This window comes from Neolamprologus brichardi, chromosome 22 (genome assembly GCF_056152115.1).
Source record: "Neolamprologus brichardi isolate AB-2024 chromosome 22, ASM5615211v1, whole genome shotgun sequence".
Taxonomy (NCBI): Eukaryota; Metazoa; Chordata; class Actinopteri; order Cichliformes; family Cichlidae; genus Neolamprologus; species Neolamprologus brichardi.
The window spans coordinates 24,598,472-24,624,183 of record NC_142124.1 but is presented as its reverse complement, the minus strand read 5'-3'; the positions used below and the strand labels follow the sequence as shown (position 1 = coordinate 24,624,183).

Genomic DNA, 25,712 nt, shown 5'->3' with positions numbered 1-25,712 from the left:
TGAACGTGAGATACCTCTGCTATCTGCTATTGATTGAGTGTATAATTGTCTCCCCTACTCTCTCGCTGCCAACTACTGTAATATCAATACAAAGGAGCCATTAGCTTAATGCCTATAAATACAATAGAGGCTCCGGGGGAGAAAAAAAAGGCAGCTTGGCTTTAAAAAAAAACAAAAACATAGAAGAATTTAAGAAAACGTCGAATATGATCTCTGAAATTACCTTCTTCTCTTAATGGGGACCAGATAACCATAAACACACGGTGTTGTTTTCTAAATGAGACAAACGCACATCCTGCGATATTTTATCCGTCGTAATGTCTGATAATTATACGTGCTGTTACAGAGCAGTACAAGTAGAGACTCACTTAAAAGAGCTTCTGGTTTTCGGTGCTAACCTAAGGACAATTTAAAAACCGGGCCGTTAAAGAGGTAAAGTTAAAGAGGCCAAAGTAAAGACATAATCTTGTTTTCTTAAAGTGTTTGAATGGAATTACATGGATGCTCACTTTGGACTAAAAGGTAATATGAGGACATGAGTGTGTGTGTGTGTGTACCTGTGTTTGGCAGAGGGCCTTTCAGACCTGAGTAAAAAGGAAATGGATGCTTGGCAAATGCTCAGCCAGCATCTTTATCGCTGCTGCTCTCAGAGCTGACCACCACAGCTCCCTAATAACAGACACACAAAACACAGAGTCACGTCTATTTATACTCGCAATAACCCCTCGCAGCCTGTCAGTACCTTTCTAGAGATAATATATAAGATGTGCCGCCATACAGCGGACCGCTCGGCTCCATTAACGCAGACAGTTATCATCTGATTTAGAGATGAAGAGGAAGGAAACGGGAAACTAAAGAAATCAGCATTGTGACCATTTTTTTTTGTTTTCCCCAGCGTGTGATGATTTGCTAAAAAAAATAAATAAATAAAGAGGAGGAGAGTTTGACAGAAGTGGACATTGCGGTTAATAATGTGGGTCTAAAATGCAGAGCGGGGAGGATGCTCTCCACAGCAAAGCTTTTTGCCTCCCTGGCTTCCTTCCCAAGACAACAGACATCGTCATTTTCCAACTCAATTTACAGACGCATTAGGAGATGCTGAGACGCGCCCAACTCTCTCAAATGCAATCAGCCCGCCTGTGTGTTTTAAGAGGAAATTGAGGGTGCCTTCTTTATCGACTCCTTTTTGACTCCTCCTCTCGTCTTCTGGAGACTCGCTGTTTTTCTTTTTCTGCATGCAGACTTTATTCACAGCCAACCTTTCCTAATTTGTCTTCCTTTTACATGAAAATCTGAGCACGTGTGTGAGGACTGCTGAAACCATTCTGTCAAAGCTTTAGATGTAGTCGTCATTTATGCTGCGGTAGGTTCAAAATATCACTGCTCTTTAGATTTCAAAAAATCAGGTCTGTCTTTAGTTGCTTGGTTAATGTTCATTCATCTGAGCACGTTTTGCAAATTTTTGATTATTTTTAGGTGCCGAAGAACAACAAAGCCCTTTAAGTCCTAAGATTTAAGGCCTCACGTCTCCTGAAAAGAGGTTTTTCAATCAATCTCACAGTTTTATTTCAGTTAATGTTATTTCTAAGCTTCTTTTTTTTTTTTTTTTTTTTTACAAAGGGCCCATCTAAAATGAAATGCAGGGCTAAATGTTAAATGCAGATGCCGCAGTCGGTGCTTTTTTACTTTTCTTCTTTGCCCACCACATACTTACTTAATTACCAAAAATAAGCTAGTTTGACAGTTTTGTTTCTGTTGATCTCAGATCCTGATATAAATAAAGAAGCACTCTTTAAACCTGGCTTCGTGAAACCAGCAGATTCTCACTGCTCTGTAATTGATTTCACACGTTTAAGCGTCGCAGTAGTTTTGTGAGTGTGCTTAGTGGAGACACTCAGGACAAAGTCCACTCTATCCACGTAGTTCCAGTTGCACACCACAGCAGCTGCCTACAATCCTGCAACGCGCAGCATCCTGTTTGACCCTCAGCTAAACATATGACTAATTGCGACCTCAAGGTAATAAAAAAAAACAAAAAAACTGAAGAGGCAGGAGCAGACAAAGGAGGAGGGCCGGCAGCGGCAGAAATCAGAGGAAGAGATGGAGAAAGCGGCGGTTGAAAGAGAAGAAAGAGACGTGTTTGAATAGATCTGCCATTACGCCGCCTTATCTTTCGGTTCCTGCGTTCTCGCACAAATGTCACAGATCATTCAGCCTCTTTTTTCACCCTCCATTTCTCGCAGCATCACCCCATTTCTTGTACCAGCTGTTCACTCATCTGTTTCACTTTTGATCTGCCCATTTTTGCATCACACTCTTTCTCTCTGCCTCCTTAACAATTTTTTTCCTCTCTCTCTTATAAGCCTTAAACACTCAATTTTCTTCAATAAGCACTTCTCCTGAATCACCCTCTGAGAACTCGCTCACATGTATAGCGCAAATATTGATTATTTCTCACTCGGCGAGCACACAAAGCGTTATTCGTATATGCTGTTAAATGGCTTTTTTTTTTTTTTTGTCTGCCGAGCAGCTGTGTAGATCCATAGTGCTCAGGTGGAGGTGGGGAAGTGAGGAGGAGGGGTAGTGGAGGGGGGGTCTCTCTCTCCTAGCTTGTGGACGTTATCTTGAAACGAGGGGCTGGCTGCCATAGCAACCATATGATGAAGCAGGCAGGGCTATTTAAAGGAATTCAGCTGCTGCTCGCGTTCCCGTCAGCTTCACACCGGTCCAGCGGAAGACAAAGAAATAGATCCCCGTCTTTCCGAGCCCTCCGATCTAATGGCTCGGTGACAAAATGGAGAAAATGTGACAAAGGGAACGTCTAAATGTAGACGTACTTCCCTTAAACAACTTAAACATACTGAAATATTCTGTTTTGTTTGGTTTTTTGTTGTTGTCTACAACTCCTCAGGATGTATTCTTCAAGCACCATTTGAAGCGTTTTTTAATAAATCAGCTTTAATCGCAGCCTTCCCGGCAAATCTCGCATCCAGCTTCTAACTGCAAAAAAACGAATGCACTTCCTGTTTTCTGTTAAAATATAAAATGCAGTTAAAGCTTGATGTTTGTGGTATTTTCTTTATTTTACATTGATGTGTATATGCTTGAATTATCTGCAGAAGGGGCCACTGTACTGTGTAATGTCTCAAATTATTCATGACAAATAAACCCATACTTTTCCTCCAGAGAGGTATTTCTCAGTGGACAGCAGCAGCACACGAGGAAACAAGTGCGAGACGAAGAACAACTGCTGTGCGCACACACACACACACACACACACAGGAAAGCAGAGAGCGCGCACAAAGGGAACACACTCCTCGTACGCCGCTTTCTCCGTCAGTATAGTCATTTGAAGATGCAGACTTGAAGGAAAGCGTACATATATTTCCTATTGCCCTCTTGAGGAAATTGGATTTTAGCTTAGCCTCCCATGTGTCGCAACATTTAACTGATGAATGAGAGGCAGTGCTTTATTTTTCTTTTACTTCTCCATCTCAGCTTTACACCAAATAAGCCCCCACAGGAAGCTGTTATGAGCACAGTATTCAGGATATAAAAGTTAGTTTTCCCAAGTCAGCAAATTAAGGCAGAGATCAAATAAGCTGCAGCAGCCTGGGCGATCCAGGAGTGAAACAGTGATGTTTATTAATCAAGGGGGAGGAGTCCAGACAGCACTTCATTTTCGACCTTAATTGTAGGTATTTGTGTGACGTTTACACAGTTTCCTAAACTGTTAATGGTTTAATTAAGAAAATAATGGGAAGGTTAATTTATATTAAACATGACAGCTAGTTGCAGACTTACTTTAATGGGTCTGTTCCTGAATAAATTAGCATCAGCTAGAAAAGTGAAAACGTTTAACACTTTGGAGGAATCAGACTCGCTGGTTTGGGATCACTGGGTGGATAGGTGATTCCTCCTCTCTCATTAATGTTCTTTTATCATGCTGATGTTCACCACCATTTTAATTTGAAGTGCACAATAACGGATAAAACCACTGGTGTTCTTTATCACTGAGTCGAGCCCAGCGTGCTGTTCCAAAGCCTGTGAGAGCAGTCAGGAAGATTTAAAGTGCTTCATAGAAGCAAAATTATGAGTGACCTCTCTCGTAACACTCCCTCCGCTCGTAATACTCGCTCCGCTCTTCACTCTGCTCTTTATCTCACTCTAATCCCAACTCATTTCATATGCTAAGTAAAAGCTTATATCCCCTCTTCACTGTACGTACACACACGCACTTCATCGCTGTGGCGTGATTATAAAATTTGCATAGAGGATGTTTTCGGAGCTGTGGAGAGCTAAAGCGGGGGTTGTGTGTGGTCTAATGTCTGGCAGGTGTAGAGAGGTGGGGCAGAGACTCCCAGAATCTCGCTCACGTCTGGATTTACGATAACCCAACAAGAGGAACCCAGAGAAAGTTCCCTCGTGTCTCGGCGTCTCTCTCTCTGCTCGCCTCAGATGGTTTCCTCGGATTCTAATTTGCATCGTCTTCTTTCTTTTTTTTCTTTTTTCACAGCTGCCACAGATGTAGCGAAGATTAGGAGAGAGAAGAAGAGGCATAGCTGACTCTGTGCACCCAGGGAGGATGCAATGAGGTGGAACTGCCTCTCAGCTTCCCACTGGAAAAAAAAACTTTACCCATCAGAGCGCCATCTGCTGTCACGGACACGGTGGGGCGGGACAGCTGGTGTTGTGAATCAGGCCGCCACAGTCCAGGGACCGGCTACTTCCCAACACCAGGGTCTCACCATCACCCCTCACATCTCATTGTGCGTGTATTTGTCAGCTAATGTTCTAGTTTTGTTGTTGTTGTAGTCTCTTACATTCGTTCATGTTGTTACTTGTTTGTTTTTTGTAAAAACTACTTCTCACTTGACTGAAAGTAAAATTGCCTGTGTTGTAAATTACACACTATAATACCTGAAAAAATACAACAAAAAAACCCAGTTGAAGTGCCATTGTTTTAAAGTAGTGAGTAAATCTTCCAAAAAAAATGGAAAAAATGAGACTATAAATTATCTGTAGTTTTAGTAGGGTCATTAAATAAAGTCGTCAAAATATTTCTGAGAACATTTGTCAGTTTTTTTGTTGTTGTCCCAAATATAATTTGTAAGCAAAATGTCAGAGTTGCCAATATTCCTCACTAGTTCTATCCATATTAAATAGGAATCAAACAGTAATGGGATCCCACAGGGCTCTATTTTGGGGCCTTTATATTTGACTTTTTGACCTGTCCAGGTTGTACCCTGCCTCACAATCTGAAAGTTTCAGTGATGTAAATAAACTTAATTTATGACTGGACATCTGGACATTTATGGTTTTGTGTGATAAGCCCAAGGAAAGGGCTTACTGTGGTGCCAGCGCTCTTGAACTTTAGTGCAAACTGACTGAATCACATAAGCCCCAACACATGTGAAACTTAACATTATAAAATGTGATGAATATATGGCACATCAGTTTTACCTCCTTCTTATTAATCTGCATCCATCATTATGCTGCATTCATCTCGTTTCCCCGTTTCAAGAGATGCGTGATCTACTTGAAAACTATGCACAAAATACATAGCATACCTTTTTCAGACATCTGCATGAATAGCTAGGCACAAGTGTGGTTGATGGAAAGAAGTATATAAAACACCTGTAAAACTAAGCCCCGCTTTCAGGATGCTATAGCCATAATTGGGCATTTTCAGTCAATTCAGAAAAGAACTACGTAGAATGCACTCCACATACACACAGTTTGATGCAGTGCCGGTCTCCACTTTTTTTAAGCACACCTCTCCCGCCTCACTAAAAAAACGGAAAGAAGACTGTCATCAGTCCAAACGCCACCAGCTGTGTTCTCACCTGCCTCCCCAGCACCGCCCCGTTGAGCTCACTGCACCACTCCTCCCCTGCAGCCGAGCCCGGGACCACACCTCCACCACACACTAATATCAAACAATTACAGTTTCGGTTCACCCGCACATCTACACACAGTATTTGCTGCACCACTCTAGTTCATGTGTTAGTTTTAGACCTTGGATAAAAACAGTTTTCTATTTCATCCCATTAATGTACTTATTACACTCACATGGGAATGTGCAGCTATATCATACATTGGCTAAATATGGCCTGAGGGCTGGAATGTGATCCTTGGACTATCTCACTCCAGTCAGTAATATCCTTAAGAAAATTAAACAACCCTTAAAAATGAAAATGGGAACGGTTATGCAGGAGAATCTCAAGGTTTATGACTGTTCTAACACTGCACTGCTACTGAACTCTACTCCAGTGACATGTATTTCATCACTCATTCAGGCAGTGGTGCATATCAGACAACCGGCAAAATGCAGGCTAATTTAAATGTTGATTTATTATTTACAGTACTGTGCAAAAGTCTCAAGCCACCATTTATTTCTTTATATATTTCTTGGAAATGTGGAAATATGTGAGGTGATTTATTGATATGTGCAAATATAAAAGGAAATACAGTATACAAGGCAAAATCGGAGATTGTACAAATCTAACAAGCTTGAAAGTCAATATTTGGTATGACCACCTTCAACACTACCTGAACTCTCTTAGGCAAGCTTGCTCATAATTTATTTAAAGAGTCAAGGAATAGTTCAAGGCTTCTTAGACAATCAAAGCTCTTTGGATGTTGGCTGCCTTTTCTTCCATTCTCTATTAAGATGATCAAGATGATCCCACACTAATGCTGAGATCCGGGCTCTGGGGAGGCCAGTCCATGACTTATAGTGCTCCATTGTGTGTTTTTCTATCCAGGTGTGCTTCATTGACAGTCTGTTTGGGATCACTGTCATACTGAAAAATAAATCTGCTGCCAAACCATACATTGCAGAAGGTATTGCACAGAGTTCAATGTCTGATGGTACTTTTCTCTGCTTAGAATTTCATCAGTGATTGAAATTATAAACACAGATATTATAATTTCAACAAGATCCTCATTGCAACTAGCTCATGTAACCCCAAACCAAGACAAAGTCTCCACCATCTTTTACTGATGACTGTAGAAACTCACTGCTGTGTTTCTCTTCTGTCCTCCTATGTACTTACTGATGACCATCCATTCCATTCAGGGTTGCAGATGTGCTAGGGATAGGGTGAAAAGCAGGGTATAACCTGAACAGCAACCTATACATTAGTCTGTACATACAGTGATGTGAACCAAAGGATTTTGGGTTCATTACGTGATCAGAAATGTTGTTCAGTCCACTTCTTTTGTAATTTGGCATACATAAGCCTTTTCTTCCCGGTTCCCTTCCTTAGGAACGGCTTCTTTACAGCCAACCTTTCACTTACAACATTTCTGACGAGGCTTTAGTGAACAGTAGATGGATCATCTGAAGGGCCAGATGCATGTCTCAGGTCCTGTGCCAGGTCATTGCTGGGTGTTTTTTTTCCCTGTTTCTTAAGTACATGACTTTCAGCTGCTGTTCGTCTGCTGTGGAGAGTTTTTGGCAGGCTTTTTGGTACCATTTTTCTTAACTCTTCAATGATTCATGGGTCAAGTTTTAGTCATTTAGCACACTGAAAATAGTCCAATACAGGGCCAAGAATGAAAATTAGTGAAAAAGCAGCCAATGTCCAGAGAAGACTTTGAAAGACCAAAGCCTGGAGAACTAATGCACAATCATTAGAATTAAAATTCTCTTTGAAATAAGTTTGTGTTCACAGCAATTAATATTGATTTTATTACATTAGCATAGTACGAGATTCTGTTGGCTTTAGACCAAAATTCCTGGTAGAAGCGTCCTCAATTGTTACTTTTCCTTTGAGTACATTCCAGAGCCTGTACTTTGTTGCTATTACTTGAGTGAATAGGTTAAATCATTAACAAGAGTATTACAAGAGTATTTTAATACAAGTATGTGCACTTCTAATTGAGTACAGAACATCTATAGTTGGGCCACCTCTGGTTAAAAGTTAGTATAGTTATAGAAGTAATTTGTATAGGCAATGTGCGTAGGACGGCTAAGAAACGCAAAATGCTCTGCGCATGCGCAGTAATTCGGGCACACCTTAGCTCCCCATGTCAATCTCAAATTAACAGTGAGCGGCAGCAACACGAGTGCGAGGGCCCCGAATAGTAACGTAATGATGGTTTAAGAAGAACAAGTTCCAGCGTTACTCTGAAAAATACTTTTATAGCAGCCTGGTAATTATTTAATAGGTTTTGGAAGGCACAGTTTTAACTGTTAGCATGTTTCCATCTTCTAGCAGGGTGAAACTCAACAGAGTTGCGCTAAAAGACGTTGTTGGGTTAAAGCTGACCCCGCGGCGGAGACGAGTCCCAAAGTTACCGAATAGAATTTCGGCTGAAAGCAAAAAACAAGAGAAAAACTCTGATTCCGTGCAGCTAATGTCACAGAAAGATATGGTGTCACCTACGGGCAGCAATGAACCCGACCAAAACTTAACGCACACAATGGGTTCCGAAAAGAAGACACAGGCGCCCAGCACTCATGACGAGGAGGAGCCGGAGGAGAATGGCTCAGGTACGCAGAAAACAAAGAGGAAAATAGACTCTGAGTCACAGAGCGCTGATAAACAAGACGGGCCGAACACTAGAGGCAAGTATCAACAGAGCAGGGGGGTCAGAAACATGTGCCTCAGACCGCGGTTTATTTGGTGTGTTTTTAAACGGCTCCACGGTAGGACGAATCCAAGGAGTGAAAGATCCAAATATCAAATGAAGCTGACAAGCCAGGCGACTCTGGCCAGGAGGAGGAGACAGACCGATTTAACGTGGGGTAGATGTCATTTTAGACAGTGCGACGTTAATGGTAAAAGTGGTGTGGCACGCCGGACTAAAAGCGTGAGGGTCGGTGTTAGAGAGGGACGGAGTTCAGTGAAGGCCACGTCCGCTGGGTGTGATCCTCAGCCCGCTGCTGCTTCTGCAAAATCGGGACAAGTGCGAAGGGAATCCCAAGTAAGGTGCACTTTAGCTGGATTATAAGTTAGAGTTTTTAAGGTTAAAGGTTTTAAGGTTGGTTAAATTGAACTGCCTTTAAATCGATTTTACAATTGGGCGTTTTGTGATATGCTTTTAGCTAACTCTTTGCTAATTTGTGCCAAATTGTGGCAGATGCTAAGCTAACAATGTGGTAAAGTCCTACTGAACACGATCCAGTTTTAGTGGAGTTGCCATGCAGTTCATGGTTGAACCTGACATGAAGGATCTTCTTAGCTATTGCTTGCCCGGATTGGAGCTGATGGAGTTTAATTATACACTAACTAGCAGCCTGCTAATAGCAGATACATTTCCTGTTCATATAGTTGGCACTCGTCTTATTTGCTGAACATGAGCTAGATTGACTAAATAAATCCCCGGCTGTATATCCCTATTAAGTAGGGGTGCAACGATACACAAAATTCACGGTTCGGTTCGGTTCGATACTTTGGTGTCACGGTTCGATATTTTTTCGATACAAAAAAAATGTTCATGCCTTTTTATTAATTTGTCATTTATTAAATTTTCACGGCACATTCTGCACCACATCTCTGTGCGTTCATCATTTGTTTGAAGCCAGCTCACCTCCTGCAACCACTTTTCCGAGAATACGTGCTTCTTTTGTGGTTCGGACTCCTTCTGACATTTCTTTGGTGGAGGAACATCACAGTAATTGCTTAAAGGAGCTTCTTCGACATCTTTAAGAGTTCTAAACAAATGTCTGTCCTCCTCCTGAAAATCTTATGTACGCAAACACGCGTTGCAACTTCTTATCTTGTGCGGGTTTTTATTTTGACAGCGAATGCGCACCTGCGGACCACTTATGTGCAGCCCTGGTTATTTAGCTCGTCATATTGCAGCCACAGAAATTCTTTTGTCCATGAAACCATAAAGCTGCACTTTCTTTTTTCCTTATAGTCTGATTTGTCATAACCTTTCCGTTTTGTGGTAAGCTTTTCTTTGGCTGTCACTTCTTCACCCTGACCTGTCTTATTTGGCTCAGCAGAACTAAAACATATATCCTGCTGCTTTTACACACGCACTTACATAACGCTCAGCGATTCTCTGCGCGATCAACCTCTCACATGTTTAAGCTGCGGGAGATTTCACTTGTCATGTTTGCATAGTAAGCTAACATTGATAAGACGATGTCAGAGGAATTGGTGCGCAAATTATCATCACTCACCAATCAGTACTGTCGCTCTCTATACACAGTTCACGCGATTGCAAAGTGAAAGCAAAAAACAAGCGCAAATTCAAACGCGATTTCAGTATGTCACATATTGACAGTGGCCGATGCCAATGACATAATTACCCAGCTACATTTCCGAAAGAATGCAAAAGCATTGACATATAGTTTTCCTTCCTACGATAGGCCGACGGGCAGGGCAGAGATAGATTTTGGTAGCCCGACTGGAAAAAAGCCCCAGGACGTCGGGCGATTTTGCGAGCCCTGTATCTGATTGAGGAATCACTCATCTTTGGAAAAGAGAGTTTATTAAGGAGAAATGTCTCTTTCCAAAATAAAAGCTATACTATACGCTTCTTCTGGGCTATATTCTCAGCAGCATATTAAACATATCAGGTCCCCATAAGGAGAATCATGTGCTAACGGCTGTCTAAATGACTCGGGTAAAGTTTGTAGCATGCCTGCTTGTTTTTGTCTGCTTCCACTTGTCTTTGCACTAGGATGATGTCGGAGTAAATGTGCAGTCATATTGGTTGTGTTCCCACTAGTGCTGTCAGCGTTAATCTGAAATGACATTAACGTCACAACACGGCAAATCTCCGTTAACGAACTACCGCAGATCGCCTCATGAGTGGGGCTGGAAGACGTCAACACATTAACGAGCTAACTGCGCTAACACACTAGTTCCCACCAATTGAGCATTGCTGGCACATCCAACATACTGTTTTACTTTAGTCCATGACGCGCTTACCTTCAGGGTCATACATCACATGAAAACCAAAATAGTTCCAAACGCCAGATCTGAATGAGGGTGGGGGAGGTTCAATTTGCCATGTTGCAACTAGCCTAGCTTCTGTCTCGCTAGCTTGCCCTGCGCTCAGTGAATCTGTGTTCGACTACTCCGCCTAGGCTGCACTGTCGAGCGCAGATCCACTGAGCGCTCAACACAGACAGCATCGTCAGAAGGAAAGTTGATAAAATAAATTAAAAATGTTGTATCGTTCGATACATATGCGTACCGAACCGAAAGCACTGTATCGAACGGTTCGATATCGATACGAGTATCGTTGCACCCCTACTATTAAGGTTTTTTAATATAATCTATTTATTTTATAAAGTGTATAAAAACAATGTTGTTACAGATTTGTCCCCATATTGGACGTGATAGTACCACCGGTTGCTAGGGAAACATGCCTATTCCCACACTTTTTGGGAGTGGTTCTTATGTTCTTGGACGTTGCTCAAAAAGATGGTGCACTTGCCTGTAGTTTTTCATGTTTGTCTGCAAATACTGCTCTCCCAGCTGAAGTAAAACCTGAAGATGGTCTTGAAAGTAAAAGTTGTGACTCAGAGCTCAGCCTATGTAAGTCATTCACTATCATTTAAACCAAAATCCCGGTAATATGCCAGTGACCAAAGCAGTCAAAAGTATGTTTCATCCAAATGTTTGGGGAATACACCTTTTTCCCTAGTAGCAGGTGGTTGCAAGGGGGTCTCGCACCGGTCTGTCAGCAATCCTTTAGTGAATGCCATTAACCTCTAGCATCCAGTCAAAACTGGCTGGAGTACTCAATTTTCCCTCATTACTGATGGTTGCGGGCCTGTGTGACTGAGGCCTTATTCACTTGGTCGTGATAGTCAAACGTCCAAATGGCAGACAGTTTAATATCACATGGTTAGTGCTTCACATATCGACAAAACCTCAGTTGGGTAATTTGGGGATTGTCTCATTCACAGCCTGGGAAGCTGTTCCACATAGCTGCCACTCAATCAATCACTCAAGAGCTTAGTGAACCTACTCTTTACAGTTCTTTATTAGAAGTGGGAACGTTAACCAAATGTATGTTTTCCAGGCTCAGTCGGTCGTTGTTACTAAATCATAACCAGTTATAAAGTAAGAGCTTTTTTTTCTTTCTCTAAACCTTAACACACATTTACATTTTTGTATTTCAAATTCCCTAAAGTCAATATCTTTTGAGTAATATTTTGTTTAGATGTCTGAAATAAGATCTCTGGTTAACACAAGCTCTAGACATTTTTTTCCTGCAATATAAAATACATCAGTAAATAGTGCCCCAATTGTGAATCTTTTTTATTTATTTATTTATTTACATTTTTTTAATGCTGTCCAATGTCCAAGAGAAGGTGTTTTCTAGTAAATTATGTGTACAGTGTCATTACACTGAACACAGAACCTCTGTGGTGAAACTGTAGTTCATTTATGGCCTAACAAAAGTGTTATAATTTAGTGTCTTCATTTTCAGAGGATTCTTGAACAAAAGTGAACGTGTCTTAACATTTATTTCCTATGGAGCTTATTTTCTGACATAATTCAAAACCTCTCTGCCTTTTTGTTGTACCAGTCACAATTATAATCACTTATGGGTTGGCCTTCAAAAAAAAGGTTGTGTCTGGGTAGCTTCGGTAAATTAAACTGATATGAAAATCGATTTTTATTTTATTTATTTTCTCAAGGGTGAGACGTTAAGGACAAATCCTAACAAAGTTCTTCAAGAAGCAAGTCTCCGCGACTCAGAAGCCATCTCAGCTGATTTTGAAGCCTATACCTAAATGAACAAAGAGAGCACCTTAACTTTGAGTTGTCATCAGAATTTAAAATTATATGCGGGACAAAAAAAGCCCCTGCTCATCCTGACAGAACACCGAGCAAATGCCATTCTAGTTCATTTGAATAGACACTGTTGATTTAATTGATCCATGAGTAAATATATCCACCGCGATATATGTGAGGACGTCATCCACGTTCCTCAGTGCAGCAACACGATTGGTTCATATATGTCCTGGTTTGGCTTTTCAAAATCCGAATCAGAAAGACTTTATTTATCCCCAAGGGGCAATTAAGATACACCAGAGCAGCATGACGTTGAGGGTAAGGACAGGGCATAAACAGGCAATAAGAGTGAGATAATAAATACACAGAATATACAGTATATACACAGTTTTAAAATTTTGATTGATTTGCTTGATTTCTGTTCAGGTTTTTTTCGTTTGATGCCTCTGTGATTAACTGGTCTGTTTGACTTTCCTGCCTCTAATGAAATCAGTCACTGCTCTAAGCCTTTGTCCAAGATGGTGAATGAGATGATCCCAAATGGTGCCGATATTGATTGGAATCGATGCTGTTTGAAAAGCAGTTATTAAAAAGAAAAAAGAAAAAAGGAAAGAAAGCCACGGTGATGTTTCTTTCTGATGCTTAGGTAAACCATTGTTATTTTGTTTTGCACTCTCTGACAGTGTTTTGTTTCCACATGCAGATGTTGATAGACATAAAGAGCCAAACCTCTCCGGTCTTGCTGGTTCAGAAGTGTTACTAAGAAGAGCCGTCGGAGCCTCCCACTGTGGTCTCTGTGGGGAATGTAAATACACTTCCCCTCAGCTCAAGGCGCCGGGTAAGCTAAAAAGAGCTAGCCCAGCGTCAGAGCCACCTGCTGCTCAGTCAGAAATCGAAAAAGAAAACACAATCACTCAGAGCTCTAAGAAGATTATCGTGTGGATAAACCAGTATCCCAAAGTGATCCTTTGTGACGTTGCCAAAAAATGTGAAGCTTGCGGTCACGATTGTGGGTATGTGTTACCGGATGCTCTCGAGAACAAGGTTGTGCGTTGCTTCCAGCAGGAGATGAGAGCTTCATTACGGTTTTGGCCTACTTGTTTAAGGCATAATGAATCAGAAACTGAGAAAAAGGCTCTGTTTAAAAGTAGCAAGTGTTGTCCAAGTGCTCAGGATGAGAAGACCGTCTGTCAGTCTCAAAGTCTGATCCGCCAGAACCACCTGGATGAGGGCATGCATTCACAGCCATTATCCCATCATGCCGTGAGTCCTTTCCACCGGAGTCAGACAGGCGAAGACTCTGCAACTTGTTCTGCTTCTTTTTTACTAGATGAGCATACAAAGACAGGCAACTGCAGAGGTGGCATGCGTGACAGAGATGCTGAAGTGGACCATGGTCCAGGATCTGATCCAGTAAGCCCAGAGACTTGTAGAGAAAAAGGAAAGGTAGGGGATAGCATTGAGTGCAGCAGCACTTTGGACTTCGCGCCCACAGATAAGTGTAGCGCTTCAGGTGGTCAGAAAGGCGATCCCACAAATGCTGATGGATCACACGTGTTGTCAGATCTCATCGATCATGTTAGTGACGAGGATACAGATGCACCAGAGTCGTACACTTGCCAGCGAGTAAGGGCGTATTTGAGAAAAATACATTTTTCATGTGCACGCACTTACATGGCCTGGCCTTTCTCAAAGACTTGCACAGCAAATGCTTCTGCCACAGCAGGGACTATTGATCCATCAGCAAAGGATGGGATTGACTCTGCAACAGCTAATCAAAGTATGCCAGGTTCATCCGGTAACCTGTTCAAGGACATTCCCCCGAAGGCGCCTACAGAGAAATGGGAAGAGGATGGGGAAAGCGCTTTTGCTCAGGGAAATGCGAAAAGGCATAGAAAAGACATGGAGACCTCACTGCTGTTTAACCAGCCTGAAGAGTCAGAAACCAGGCTTAATTCAGATACGGCATCATTCCCCCCTCCAGCTCAGTGCGGAAGGGAGCGTGGCACTGATGGAGTCTCAGCCTCGGCTTTGCTAGTTAATGGACCAGAAACTGTCACCTCTATATCGACCCCTTCCCCCTCAGTCCTCAGCCTGAGTGACTGGGACACTGCCACCACTCTGTCTCTTATGTCATCTCCATTCACACAGGGCAGCATGAGCAGCCTCTCAGCCACAACATCTTCTCTCCCACCTTCATCGCTTATTCCCAAGAGAGTCAATGTTGCTGACAAAATATTGTCCTCCTGTGAAGAAGCCCAAACAGCTTCTTCCTCTCCCAATGTTCCTCTGCACACCCCTGACTCCTTTCATTCATGTGAATCCTCTGTCCTTCCTCAAGATGAACATGAAAATGACAAGGAACCGTTCCCATGCAGGAGCCCCCCCAGACTGGACCCATATTATTGTGCAAGTCCGTTTAGGGGCAATGCTTCAGTGGGTTCACTATTGTGCAGCATCTCCCAGGAACACTGTGTAGAGTCAGACTCGAATGAATTCATGCTTCCACCTTTGCTCTCCCCTGTCCATTCACCACAACGGCAGTTGTGCCAGAGAAGCTTCTCGTGCTGCAGCTCAAGCAATACAGATGAGGAAAACATGGAAGAAGAAGAAGAGGAAGAAATGAACAAAGATGTGAGCAACTTGCCACAAAATGATAATTGCAAGGATTGTCTTGAGCACCATATTGAAGAGTTGGAAAGAGACTTGTCAGACTTTACAACTCCTGAGACACCAAGGGAATCTCAGTCTTCTCCCAGCAGTGAAGAAGAAAGTGATGACGAGGATGATGTGGAGCAGGGTAACCGAATTTCAGAACAAGTTTCCTTACATCGTAAAATAAAGCCGAGCCTTAGCTCAGGTGTTCTGACAGAGCCCTGCTCTTCTTCCTGCAGCGACGAAGAGAACGGTGCGGCCTTGAGTGATGGAGAATCACACTCGGACACAGAAGAGGGATCAAGCCCGTTTAAAATAGCAAACAGGGAAGACGATAAAACCCAAGGAGAAGCAGCTGGTGATTCTCAGCCTGGCATTTTGGACGAGTTAACAGCCTACGAACAGGACATCCTGCTTGTTGACGTGATCCAGGACGACCCAGAACTGTTTCACAACCTGCCTGATCAAAGTTTGCTGAAGCTGGGTCCTACCCGAGCTGCCGAGGCTCCGGGAACCAAACCTGCTGCTGTGGTGAATACTCTAAGAAGAGATGGAGCATCACAGGAGCTGCAAGAGAGGTAAGGTCTTATATTTAACATTAAGTCCTGCAAGTGACAGATGAATTGTTGAATGCTTTATAAATAAAAGTTATTTTTGTTCTAGATTGGCTCCGGTTACTGTGGGTTTGCCTTGTGACAGTCCCGATAACACAGGTACGATCAGTGCGCAGAGAAACTGAGCCATGATCACAGTGTCTTCTATATTTTATTGTTTCCTTTGATATGTATAAAGTGAAAATAAGACAAAAGAAGCTAAACATTTTTAAAAAAGGAAAATAAGTAAAAACAGTAGAACGCTCGGTAAAGTAAAGGCATGTCAGTGTTTGTGACTCAACTTAAAGTTCTGCCACATGGATGGGACGCAGTGCTCGCCTGACAGCCAGAGTCTGTGATTTTTACCTGTTATGATCTAAATTAACAGGGTTGCTGTTAAGGCTGATATATATCGATATATAACGATATATATCGGATGACCATATGAAAACATCTATTGTTTCCTTTTACGCTATCATTTGTTTCGTGGTGTTACAAAATAAATTGTTTACGTTATTTTTTTCATGGTTTTGATGGTCACTGTAGAATTCATTTCTTTAAGTTTTCTCCTTCTCTTATATTTAATATAACCACACTACAGACGGACAAGCTTTTATGTGTTGTCATTAGCAACAATGACAGTAAAACTATCGCGTGGCTCCGCCGGCCGCTTATTTTCCAAATAAACCTTTCACAATAAAGCTGAAGATCCTGTTAAGATTTTTCAAAATAAACTGAATCACGTGAAATAGTATGCAGAGTGTTTACGGACAAGAAGCTAAAAAGAGCCGTCAGGTGCTAAAAAATAAACCTGCAGCGCGCCGTGTAATAAATGCTCACAAATAAAACTATGGCTGTTTCAACTTGTGTCTTAAAATGTAGTTTAATGCATCGGTGCCCAGCTGAAGCCACTTCACGCAAGTCAAGTTGCCTGAAATTCACAGAAAATGTAAACTTTTTGTGATATTTATCATTGTTGGGATGATAAATGTCTTATATCGGGATATGAGATTTTGGTCATATCACACAGCCCTAGTTGCTGTGAAAGAAATGGAGAAAGCTGCTTGGTTTTTTTGTTTTTTAGAGATATAGATAAACAGCTGGAGTCTGGAGTTTTATGGATTCACTTACTTGCTGGAAAGAGCAGTCCGACTGCAGTTAAAGCAATAAAAATGTCCTGGTTGATTCTTTTATGTGGCTAAAATTCACTTTGGCACCTCTGCAGCAGTACATTACTAAGTTACTTAGTTCTTGCATTGCTCCTAATATCTCAAACTGTTTTTAATTCAAAGATTAGAGAGAGATGTAAACTGGTTTTACGGAGCTTACTGAAAATCCCAACAGCTCCTAAATGAGAAACTCACTGCTTTTAAAAGGAAATTATTTTTTTTAGCATTTTATATTTAACTGACTGCTTATGATGTCCCACATGAAAATACCAACATGTCTAAGTTGTTTATCGCCATTAAGCTTAAAAGCATTGATTTTCTTTTTTTTGTGGTTAATATTGTGCAGTAAGTTGATTTGCTTACATGAGTTTCAAAGCTTGTGGTTCTTTTGTGAGAAATGAAATGTGGTAAATGTGATTATATTTTGTCCAGTACAGACGTTTGTTCAAAATTTCAAGTTATTTTCTCAGACGTTTTAGTTAGTAAGTGGGAATTTTAAGATGCCTAACTCAGCTAACTTTGATAATGGCCATTATAATGGAGAATGGAGATGAAATTTTCAAATGACCCAAAACTTTGACATATGGATGGTTTAAAAACAATTCCCCTCTATGATTGGAACAGACTTCAGTAGTCCAGAGATTAACTTGTGATTGTTTTTTTTTCTTCTTCAAATCCTATAGAGGAGAGTAACAGCAGGCCATGGAGACCTCATTCTAGCAGCACCCATACTGGAACACAGAGCGACACATGCCCTACCTCCACGCAAAGCAAACATGTGGTAAAGTAATGGGTCCTCTGCACAATCAGATATATATAGATAGATAGATAGATAGATAGATAGATAGATAAAGGAGCAGCGTGCACGTCAGTGGTTTTAACTTCCCTGAGGTTTTGTAGAAAAACATGGCAGGGCTTTTAACGGGGCTTCTCCTGCATAAATGCTCTCTGTGCATTTTAGAAAGCATTGAGTCTGATGTATTACAGCGACAATGTTTAAAGATCTGACACATCAAATACTGAATTTAAATAATTTTATTTTCAAAGGAATGGGTGTTTCATACGTTATCCTGCTTCTAAAGTATAATAAATGCACAATAGTGTATCTGTCATGTGTTGTTGTTGTTTTTTTCTCCAATAGGTTCAATCTGATACCAACAACAATCATGTAAATAGTGGCCCAGAAAGGTACCAGTTTGCTTAGTGCACATGACCTGATCTTTGATTTGTCACATTAATCTTTCAGTCTCGCGATCATCATATTGTTTATGTTCTGTAACAGGAGCCAGCCCATCAAGACGGTGAACTCCTTTCAAAACATCCCCCCACTCATGTCCATGGGAACCGGTGAGGGAAAATGAAAAGGGCTCAGACAATGAACTTTAATTGCTGTTACGTTTATCTTGTTCTCACTAATAACTCCTCATTTTATAACTTAATTGCCAGTGTGAGTGCTCAGCGTTACTTTATTCTTTGGCTCTTCTGGTCTCCAAGCAGGGGCGTGGATCACAAACTCAGCAAACATGATGGATTTTAGGCGCCTGAAATCAAGTTCTGTAAGTGTTCCTTTGTATACTACCATGTTGCTACTGAAAAAATGCTCAGTTTAAATACATGTTCAGTGGCGTTAGCATAGATTGGACTTTCCAGTTATTTAATAGAATATAACTGAAATAAATCTGGAAAAGTCAGAACTGGTTTTAGACGTTCCAGTGGGACAACTAATTTTAAACCTATAAAGAAATTACTGTCATATATATCTGGAGATATAAGGGTCCTTTCCATAGTCTGTATATAAAGATGGATGTGGCCATTTGAAAATGAATCTCAAATACCTTTAAATCTCTGACCTCAGTAAACAACTCACTGATGAGTTTGTGGTCTCTAAAACGAATGAATCCTTGCTGAATACAGCACGATTTCCATTTTCTAAACCATGAACGGAAATGGCCTCAGTTTCACAGTCTGCTCTAACAATCATTCGGTTTCAGCTTGAGGTTTCCCAAAAGAATTAAACTAATGTCGCCGTGGTTACTGTAGATGTACAGTTTGTTTATCTGTACAATAAATATGTTTTGCACTGTGGGTGAATTGCTTTGCTATAACTTGACTGTGTGATGCCGTCTAAACTCTCAGTACTGCAGGCTGTACTTCAGTGAATCACTGACCTGTGGGTTCAAAATGTGTCGCTTCCAACATCTGCCTATGGAGGGGGATGAAAAGGTACACTCTGTGGTTTTTACTTTATTCATTTATTTTTTCTTGATTTCACCAAAGACAGTAAATTGTTTATGTATTGTGTAAATTTTATGTTTTTAATCTTGAATTTAAAAAATCAAATTGAATTGTTGGAGATTGCAGGGCCAACATCACCCTCTGTTGTGACATCGCTGTAATTGCACACTTTCTTTTTCATTTGCTAGTTTTGTATTGAAAGCGTGACAAGATTCATCAAAAATCCAATGTGCCTTCAGAAAGCAGGTGAGTTTCCTTCCTTTCCTTCCCACTTCTCTTTTTCTCCCACAGCCTTTGTGCACGCTGCATGCTAAACTGATTGCCCATCTTTGCTGCGTCATCGGTCTCCTTTCTCCTCTCCTGCTCTACTCCTGTTCTCCTCAGGAGCTGTGTTTACAGGATATTACCAGAAAAACCCACTAGGAGTGTATTTCTCTTTGCCGATATTTTTCTCCCTCCTCTGGGCTCTGCTGAAAGCTGGCATGTTGTCCGAGGTCTTCTCCGTCCTCAGTGTTGGCCTGGCTCACAACATATTGGTCAGTGTAGCAGTCATGACATTAACCACGGAGAAAACGAAACAACTGATTGATGCTGACATGAGATTAGACGTTGAACTTGTTTTCTTTTTAGCCCAGCCATGAGTTCCTCCTCTCCCTTTTTAACTGCGTGAGAGAAAAGGGTCTGATGGGCTTTGTGCCTGAACTCATGCAGCTCACTTTCAAGGTATCAGTTGTTTGCCTTTCATTACGATCCGAGTTTAGGTCATTTGTTTTATGTGCCTCTGGAAGAATTTAGACTATCTGTCTGTATGTTTACAGATGGCCAACGCTGGACTAGAGCTGAGTTTGGACTGCCTCGACTGTGTAAGGAACACTCCTCTTTTCCAGCAAATGATTCATCCAAACTCGCCTTTGGTGTCCGGCAACAACAAGTGAGTGAGCCACAAAGTTCACAATTGTTTTCATTTGTTAATCATAACTCTTATAATTCTTATTTTCACTCTTAAAGGGTTTCCCCTGGTGCACCGTTTCCAGAGTACCTGAATTTAGCCCATTCCATTGTGGAAATGGAGGTAAGAGCGTCACATCTTTTGACAGCTTTGTCTGTAAAGATGGTGGTGTGTTGTGCTCATGTGTGTACATTTGTTGCCTGTGTCAGCTTTGTATGAAACAAGAGGACTGGAGGAGGATAGGTGAGGTTTTTAGAGGGATCTGCCAGTCCAACCAGCACCCCAGCCAAGTGGAGCGCATCAGTGGTCGCATTGCTGTCGCGCTCCTGTCTGAGGGCAAAGACAAGCTGTCACTGCCCTTTTCTGTATTTGCTGAGACAGGTAAAAGCTCTGAGTAGAGATAAACATCAGTTTTCTTCCCCTGGTGTGGTTCTGTGTACTAGCACCTTCCAGATTCCAATCTGGAGAAAAATAAAAGTAGCTGTTCATTTATTTATTCATTCAAATGTTCTTTAGTGTGTCAGAATGAAAGTGAGGACAGCATGGTGAGGAGTTTCGTAGGCAGAATTGGAGTCTCTCTGATGTTACGGTACCACAAAACGCATCAATGGGCCAAGGTAATCAGGCCGTTCAGCTCGCATCACTCTCTCCTCGTCACATCTGAGCAGCATCTTCGAATTTAGGATGTCATTGTTTGTCTGTGTCATGTTTACTGATGCAGGGGCGCAGGGTGGTCGAGACGCTGTCTGTTTTAAAAGTCGGCTTCTCAACTCTGAAAGGTCTGTTTGGGAACGAGGACGGAGCGTCACGATGCTGCCTGATCACTGTGGCTGCAGAGCTCTTCCTCCTGAGTGGCAGCGTGGAGGGAGCTCTGAACACACTCCGAGGTAGTGACTCGTGAAGCTGATCGATGTTCATTTAGCTAATGTCGTCATGCTTAAAATGTAACCGGCGTTTTATTTTCATGGTTTATAAGTGCAGAGTTTCACAGCTTGAATAAAAATGTGATTTATGCTGCATTAGCAAAGCAAAGTCATCTAAAGGGCCAACTTTTAACTGGTGCTGAGATATGTCAACTTTACAGCTAATAGCTGTTTGTGTCAACAAGCTGATTCCCAAAGATATTATTTCGTGCCTGTCTAAACTGTATCATCTTTGGCATAAAGAAATGGGAACAAACTATGTCTGTGTAGTTTCTCATTCATGGTCTTAAGATCTTGGAAAAAAGGAGACTTCATTACGTTTGTCAAGACATTTGATCCAAGAGGCTTTTTTGGATCAGAACTGAAGTTTTCTTCTTTTTCTGAGCTCTTTAGATGAAAACATGATTTCTTTTGTTTTTGTTTTTGTGACTGGCTGCTAAAAACAAAGTGCCTGAAGAATCAATGTCAGAAATTGTCTGATATGTATGGGCCATTATGGATCATTTTATGCTTGGATGAGTTCTATGTCAGTGTTAAGTAGCTTTGCAAACAAGAAAGTGGTCAGGCGCAAGGACTGCGCTGAAGATGAGGGGAAAAGCAACCAATGTCTAAAAGAAAGATTTGAATGACCATCAGAAAGTGCTGAGAGCTGCTGCTCAGGATCAGTTGTGTAACAAAGACAAGTCTGGCTTCTTGCGAGGAAAGTGTAAAAAATGACTCAAGACTTTGCACAATCCTCAATAATAGGTTTCCATTAATGTCTTTTCTTAACACTCACAAACTTAAAGTTCTTTTCCCTGTAAATCAGTAAAAGCAAATTTGGTTTTATGTCCTCAGACTTTATGTGGGAACCTTAAAAGTGATAGTCGTCTCGCTGCCCTGAGAAATGTTAGCTTTCATAGTCTTGTAGGTAATGTTGTAGAACTGTGAAACCAGTTATTTGCTGAATTGTTTAAATTTTGTTTATACATCTGTTAATCCAGAAAACAAGTGGTTCCTGAGTTCGTCCTCATGGCCGTGTGAGCCTGCCGATCTGGAGAGCAGGACTCGTGTGCTGATACGTCTGGCTGAAAAAACCTCTCACAGAGACACGCTGGAGCTTCTCTGTAATCTTCCTGGAGTTAAAGAGTCAAGTGGTGAGTAACCTACAGAGAGCTGAAATTAAAGTTAAACAAACAAACAAACAATGATACAGCAGGTTAGTCAGCTTTGCTACTAAACTGGCCAGATCAATATCCCACAAGTTTAACTGACTCGCTACACTCTGATTAAAAAGTGCTGGTTTAATTTTGTACAGTGTTTGCTAGCGCTAATAGATGCTCAGCTGTGAGAAAAATTTAGTTGATAAAGAGGTTTTTCTTTTTTTTTTCCAGACTCGATGGATATCTCCAGGTACAGCCCCTTGTTTAACTCTCACCTTCAAGTGTGTGTGGACAGGCAGATACTTCCTGTGGCTTCAGACACGGTGGACTTTATGCTCTCTAAAAACCTGGCTGTTGAGCACACAGTGCTTCGGATACTTTTACAGAAACTGGGCAAGCAAAACCTCTGGCTCCGGGCTCGGGAAGTCTTCAGACGTAAGTACCACACTCTGGTTTTTACTGCTAGACTTACATCATTGCATCATAAATGTGAGTTGTCGAAGGCAGGAAACGGCTGCAGATTCTATTACGGCACCAGATGTTGAGTCTGACCAGTCTCAGCTAGCGTTTACAAATGGTCAAAGATTTGGATTAGATTAGACTCTGAGGTGTGCTCGCTGCGTTCATGTTCATTAGATTCTCTGAGTGTGGGCTACTACCCTGGAGTCTCAGCTCCCCCTGGTTTCATGACACTGATTGTCCCCTGTCGACTGGGGGAGGTGGAGCTGGCTCTCACCTTCGAGATGTTCATCACTGTCAACGCAACAGTCATTCACCACCTATCAGAGCCCACTACTTCTCTCACCATTACTCTCAAAAGGTAAATTGTGTTTTTGTGTATAAGGAGCCTGTTCAGATGGTATCAGTGAAATATTGGCATTGGGGGGGGTGGGGGTGGGGGGGGGGGGGGTGCTGGATTGATGTCAATTAACTTTGATATGTGATAATTTCACCCAGAAATAAAGAACTCTTTGCATTCACAATTATAAAAAACGATTGTCCATGGTGAGTGTGTGTAAAGATTCGACTACAGTGGTACGTGATGTTCGTGCTTTCTCCTCTTCCAGGACTCAAAGCTGTGAGAGCGAGTACCTCTCTGCTGGCAGCCGCCTCCTCTCTGCAGCTTGTATCCCTCAGCCCAAACTAATAGTCCATTACACAGCAGTCAACTCGGAACAAGAACAAGTGTTCATGCTGGACGTTCCCTCTGCCCGCCGCTGGCTCCGCCACAATCATCTGTGGGCCCATGAGGTGTGGACACACTAAACCACCAGCTGTTTATTTCTTTGCTGTCTACAGAACTCCTTCTCTTTCCTTTAGAAACTGCTTGTGCTCAACAGCCGCTGACTCTCAGGAAAACAACCAATGAAATCAGGAATATGAAAGATTGCATATTTCTTGGTCATGTTTCAATTGACTTGAACTGAGGAGCAGAAAAACACAAAGACCAAAAACAACTATTCTTTTCTTTCTTTCTATCTTTATTTTTTTTGGTTCAGAGTAGTTTTAAAATATGTTAAGAGGTTGTTTCCTGAGTTCTTTTAGCTGATTCGTCAATCTGTTTGTGAGATTGACTCTTTGAAAGCAAAAACTGTTTAGGAACAGAGTCCAGCATGTGTTGTTGCACGATTGTGTTTACTTCATTGTAAATAACATCTGAGTGTAAATAGGTATATATTTATAATGGTGTTTAGTCTTTGACAGTATTATGTTGTTATATTAATGTCAAAACCTCAATTGTTGCCAGTTAAGGAGCTGTGATTTACATTTTCTTTGTATGAAGTTTTTATGTATCTAGATATATGTATAAAAAAGGTTCTACTTAAAAAAAAAAAAAAGCCTCTTCTTTTTCTTCCTTCAAATGAGAAAGGACATTTCTCTAAAAAGTGATTTTCATAAAGAAAGTATTACTCTTGGCTTTTACATTATGCCATTGTCTTTCTGTGTGTGTGTGTGTGTGTGTGTGTGTGTATATATATATATATATATATATATATATATATATATATATATATATATATATATATATATATATATATATATATATATATATATATATATATATATATATTAGTATTTGTGCAATGTCACAGTTGGATTTGACCACAGTTGCTTCCCTGCAGTCTTTAACATTTCTCCTCCAGCGATGATGTAGCGGGTAAATGCAGCGTTACTGGAATCTCAGATTTTGGCCACTTTACAATACACAACATTACTTATAATTTCTGTTCTAGAGAACTTTCCTATTCTAAATTCTTTCAGGCATGTTTTCCTCTTCTTTTCGCAGCCAGCATCGCTCACTGTACGGGTCTCATTTTATGGTCCCTGTAGTAGCAGACGGGTTCCTCATGAAAGAAAGTAATCAGTTATCTGTGACTGCGACATGTTTGAGGAGCTTGATTACTGGAACATCAGTTGAGGCGTGAAGCATTTGACGCGGTGTCTTGGTTAAAAAGCACAACACTGGCTGACTGACATGTCTGATCGTGCGTGACAGAAAGGTGGATTTAATATTGTTGCAGTCTTTGCAGCATAGGTTGAAATGTCTGTCGCAAAAATATCAAAGTGCTGATTGACAATAAAAGTCGTTGCATACTATTTGGTGAGATTTTTATTTGATTTTTTTACTTTGTGGCAGAACAGCTAAATAATTTAATGTAATTTAGTTGCTTCTATCCAGAACTCACAGACTTGACTTTCCCTTCAGTGCTCGGAGTAAAAGACCTGCTGTGGCCCTTACGTGGTGTTTCTGCTATTCAGCCACTAGATGGCGAACTTTGACATGAGCAGACCATAAAATAAACACATTTGCTGACACGCGGGTTTGAAAGCCACAGAGACCGGTGTTTAGAGAAAATGTTTCTCAGCTGTTCTGATACTCCTGACACATAAAGGATCACTAAAGGTTTTCGCTCAGGGAGCAGTTGTCCTCCTCTCTTAATATTATACAAAACAAATGTATAATATACATTTGGCCACTGTTTCTGTGGGGATGGTGTTTGCTCTGTGTTGCAGCATCCTGATGACACTCAGTTTGAGCTCCAGTAGATGATTTTAAATGTCCGCCATTACTGATGGAAGTCTCACAGTCTAAGAAGGCTACCCTTCCTCATGATCTTAATGCGGTGGTCCACCAAGTTACTGTGATCAGTGAACTGTGGTACGTCTTGAGATTTGATTTTCACCCAGGTGTCATCACATACCTGAACCAATGACTTGGTGTTTCAGGGCAGGATAACAGAGCCCTGTTTTCCACTTCTTCAATGGTCAAGACAATTTGCCTATAAATGATCAAGAAACTGACCTCACAGCTCATTGTTCATTCAGTGG

At 41.3% G+C, this 25,712-nt stretch overlaps 1 protein-coding gene across 1 annotated transcript; it reads left to right on the top strand.

The window, feature by feature from the left end:
- The first annotated feature begins 8,076 nt into the window (after positions 1-8,076).
- topaz1 (testis and ovary specific TOPAZ 1) lies at positions 8,077-24,188 on the top strand. The gene is made up of 20 exons (XM_087835148.1): positions 8,077-8,500; positions 13,420-15,949; positions 16,035-16,084; positions 17,817-17,914; positions 18,275-18,321; positions 18,416-18,480; positions 18,628-18,689; positions 19,270-19,356; positions 19,557-19,614; positions 19,753-19,904; positions 19,999-20,091; positions 20,187-20,299; positions 20,377-20,440; positions 20,527-20,698; positions 20,834-20,934; positions 21,039-21,204; positions 22,224-22,376; positions 22,614-22,817; positions 23,019-23,202; positions 23,450-24,188. The coding sequence occupies exons 1-20, from the start codon at positions 8,206-8,208 to the stop codon at positions 23,646-23,648; spliced, it is 4,893 nt and encodes a 1,630-aa protein (XP_087691274.1). The 5' UTR covers positions 8,077-8,205; the 3' UTR covers positions 23,649-24,188.
- Positions 24,189-25,712: the final 1,524 nt, after the last annotated feature.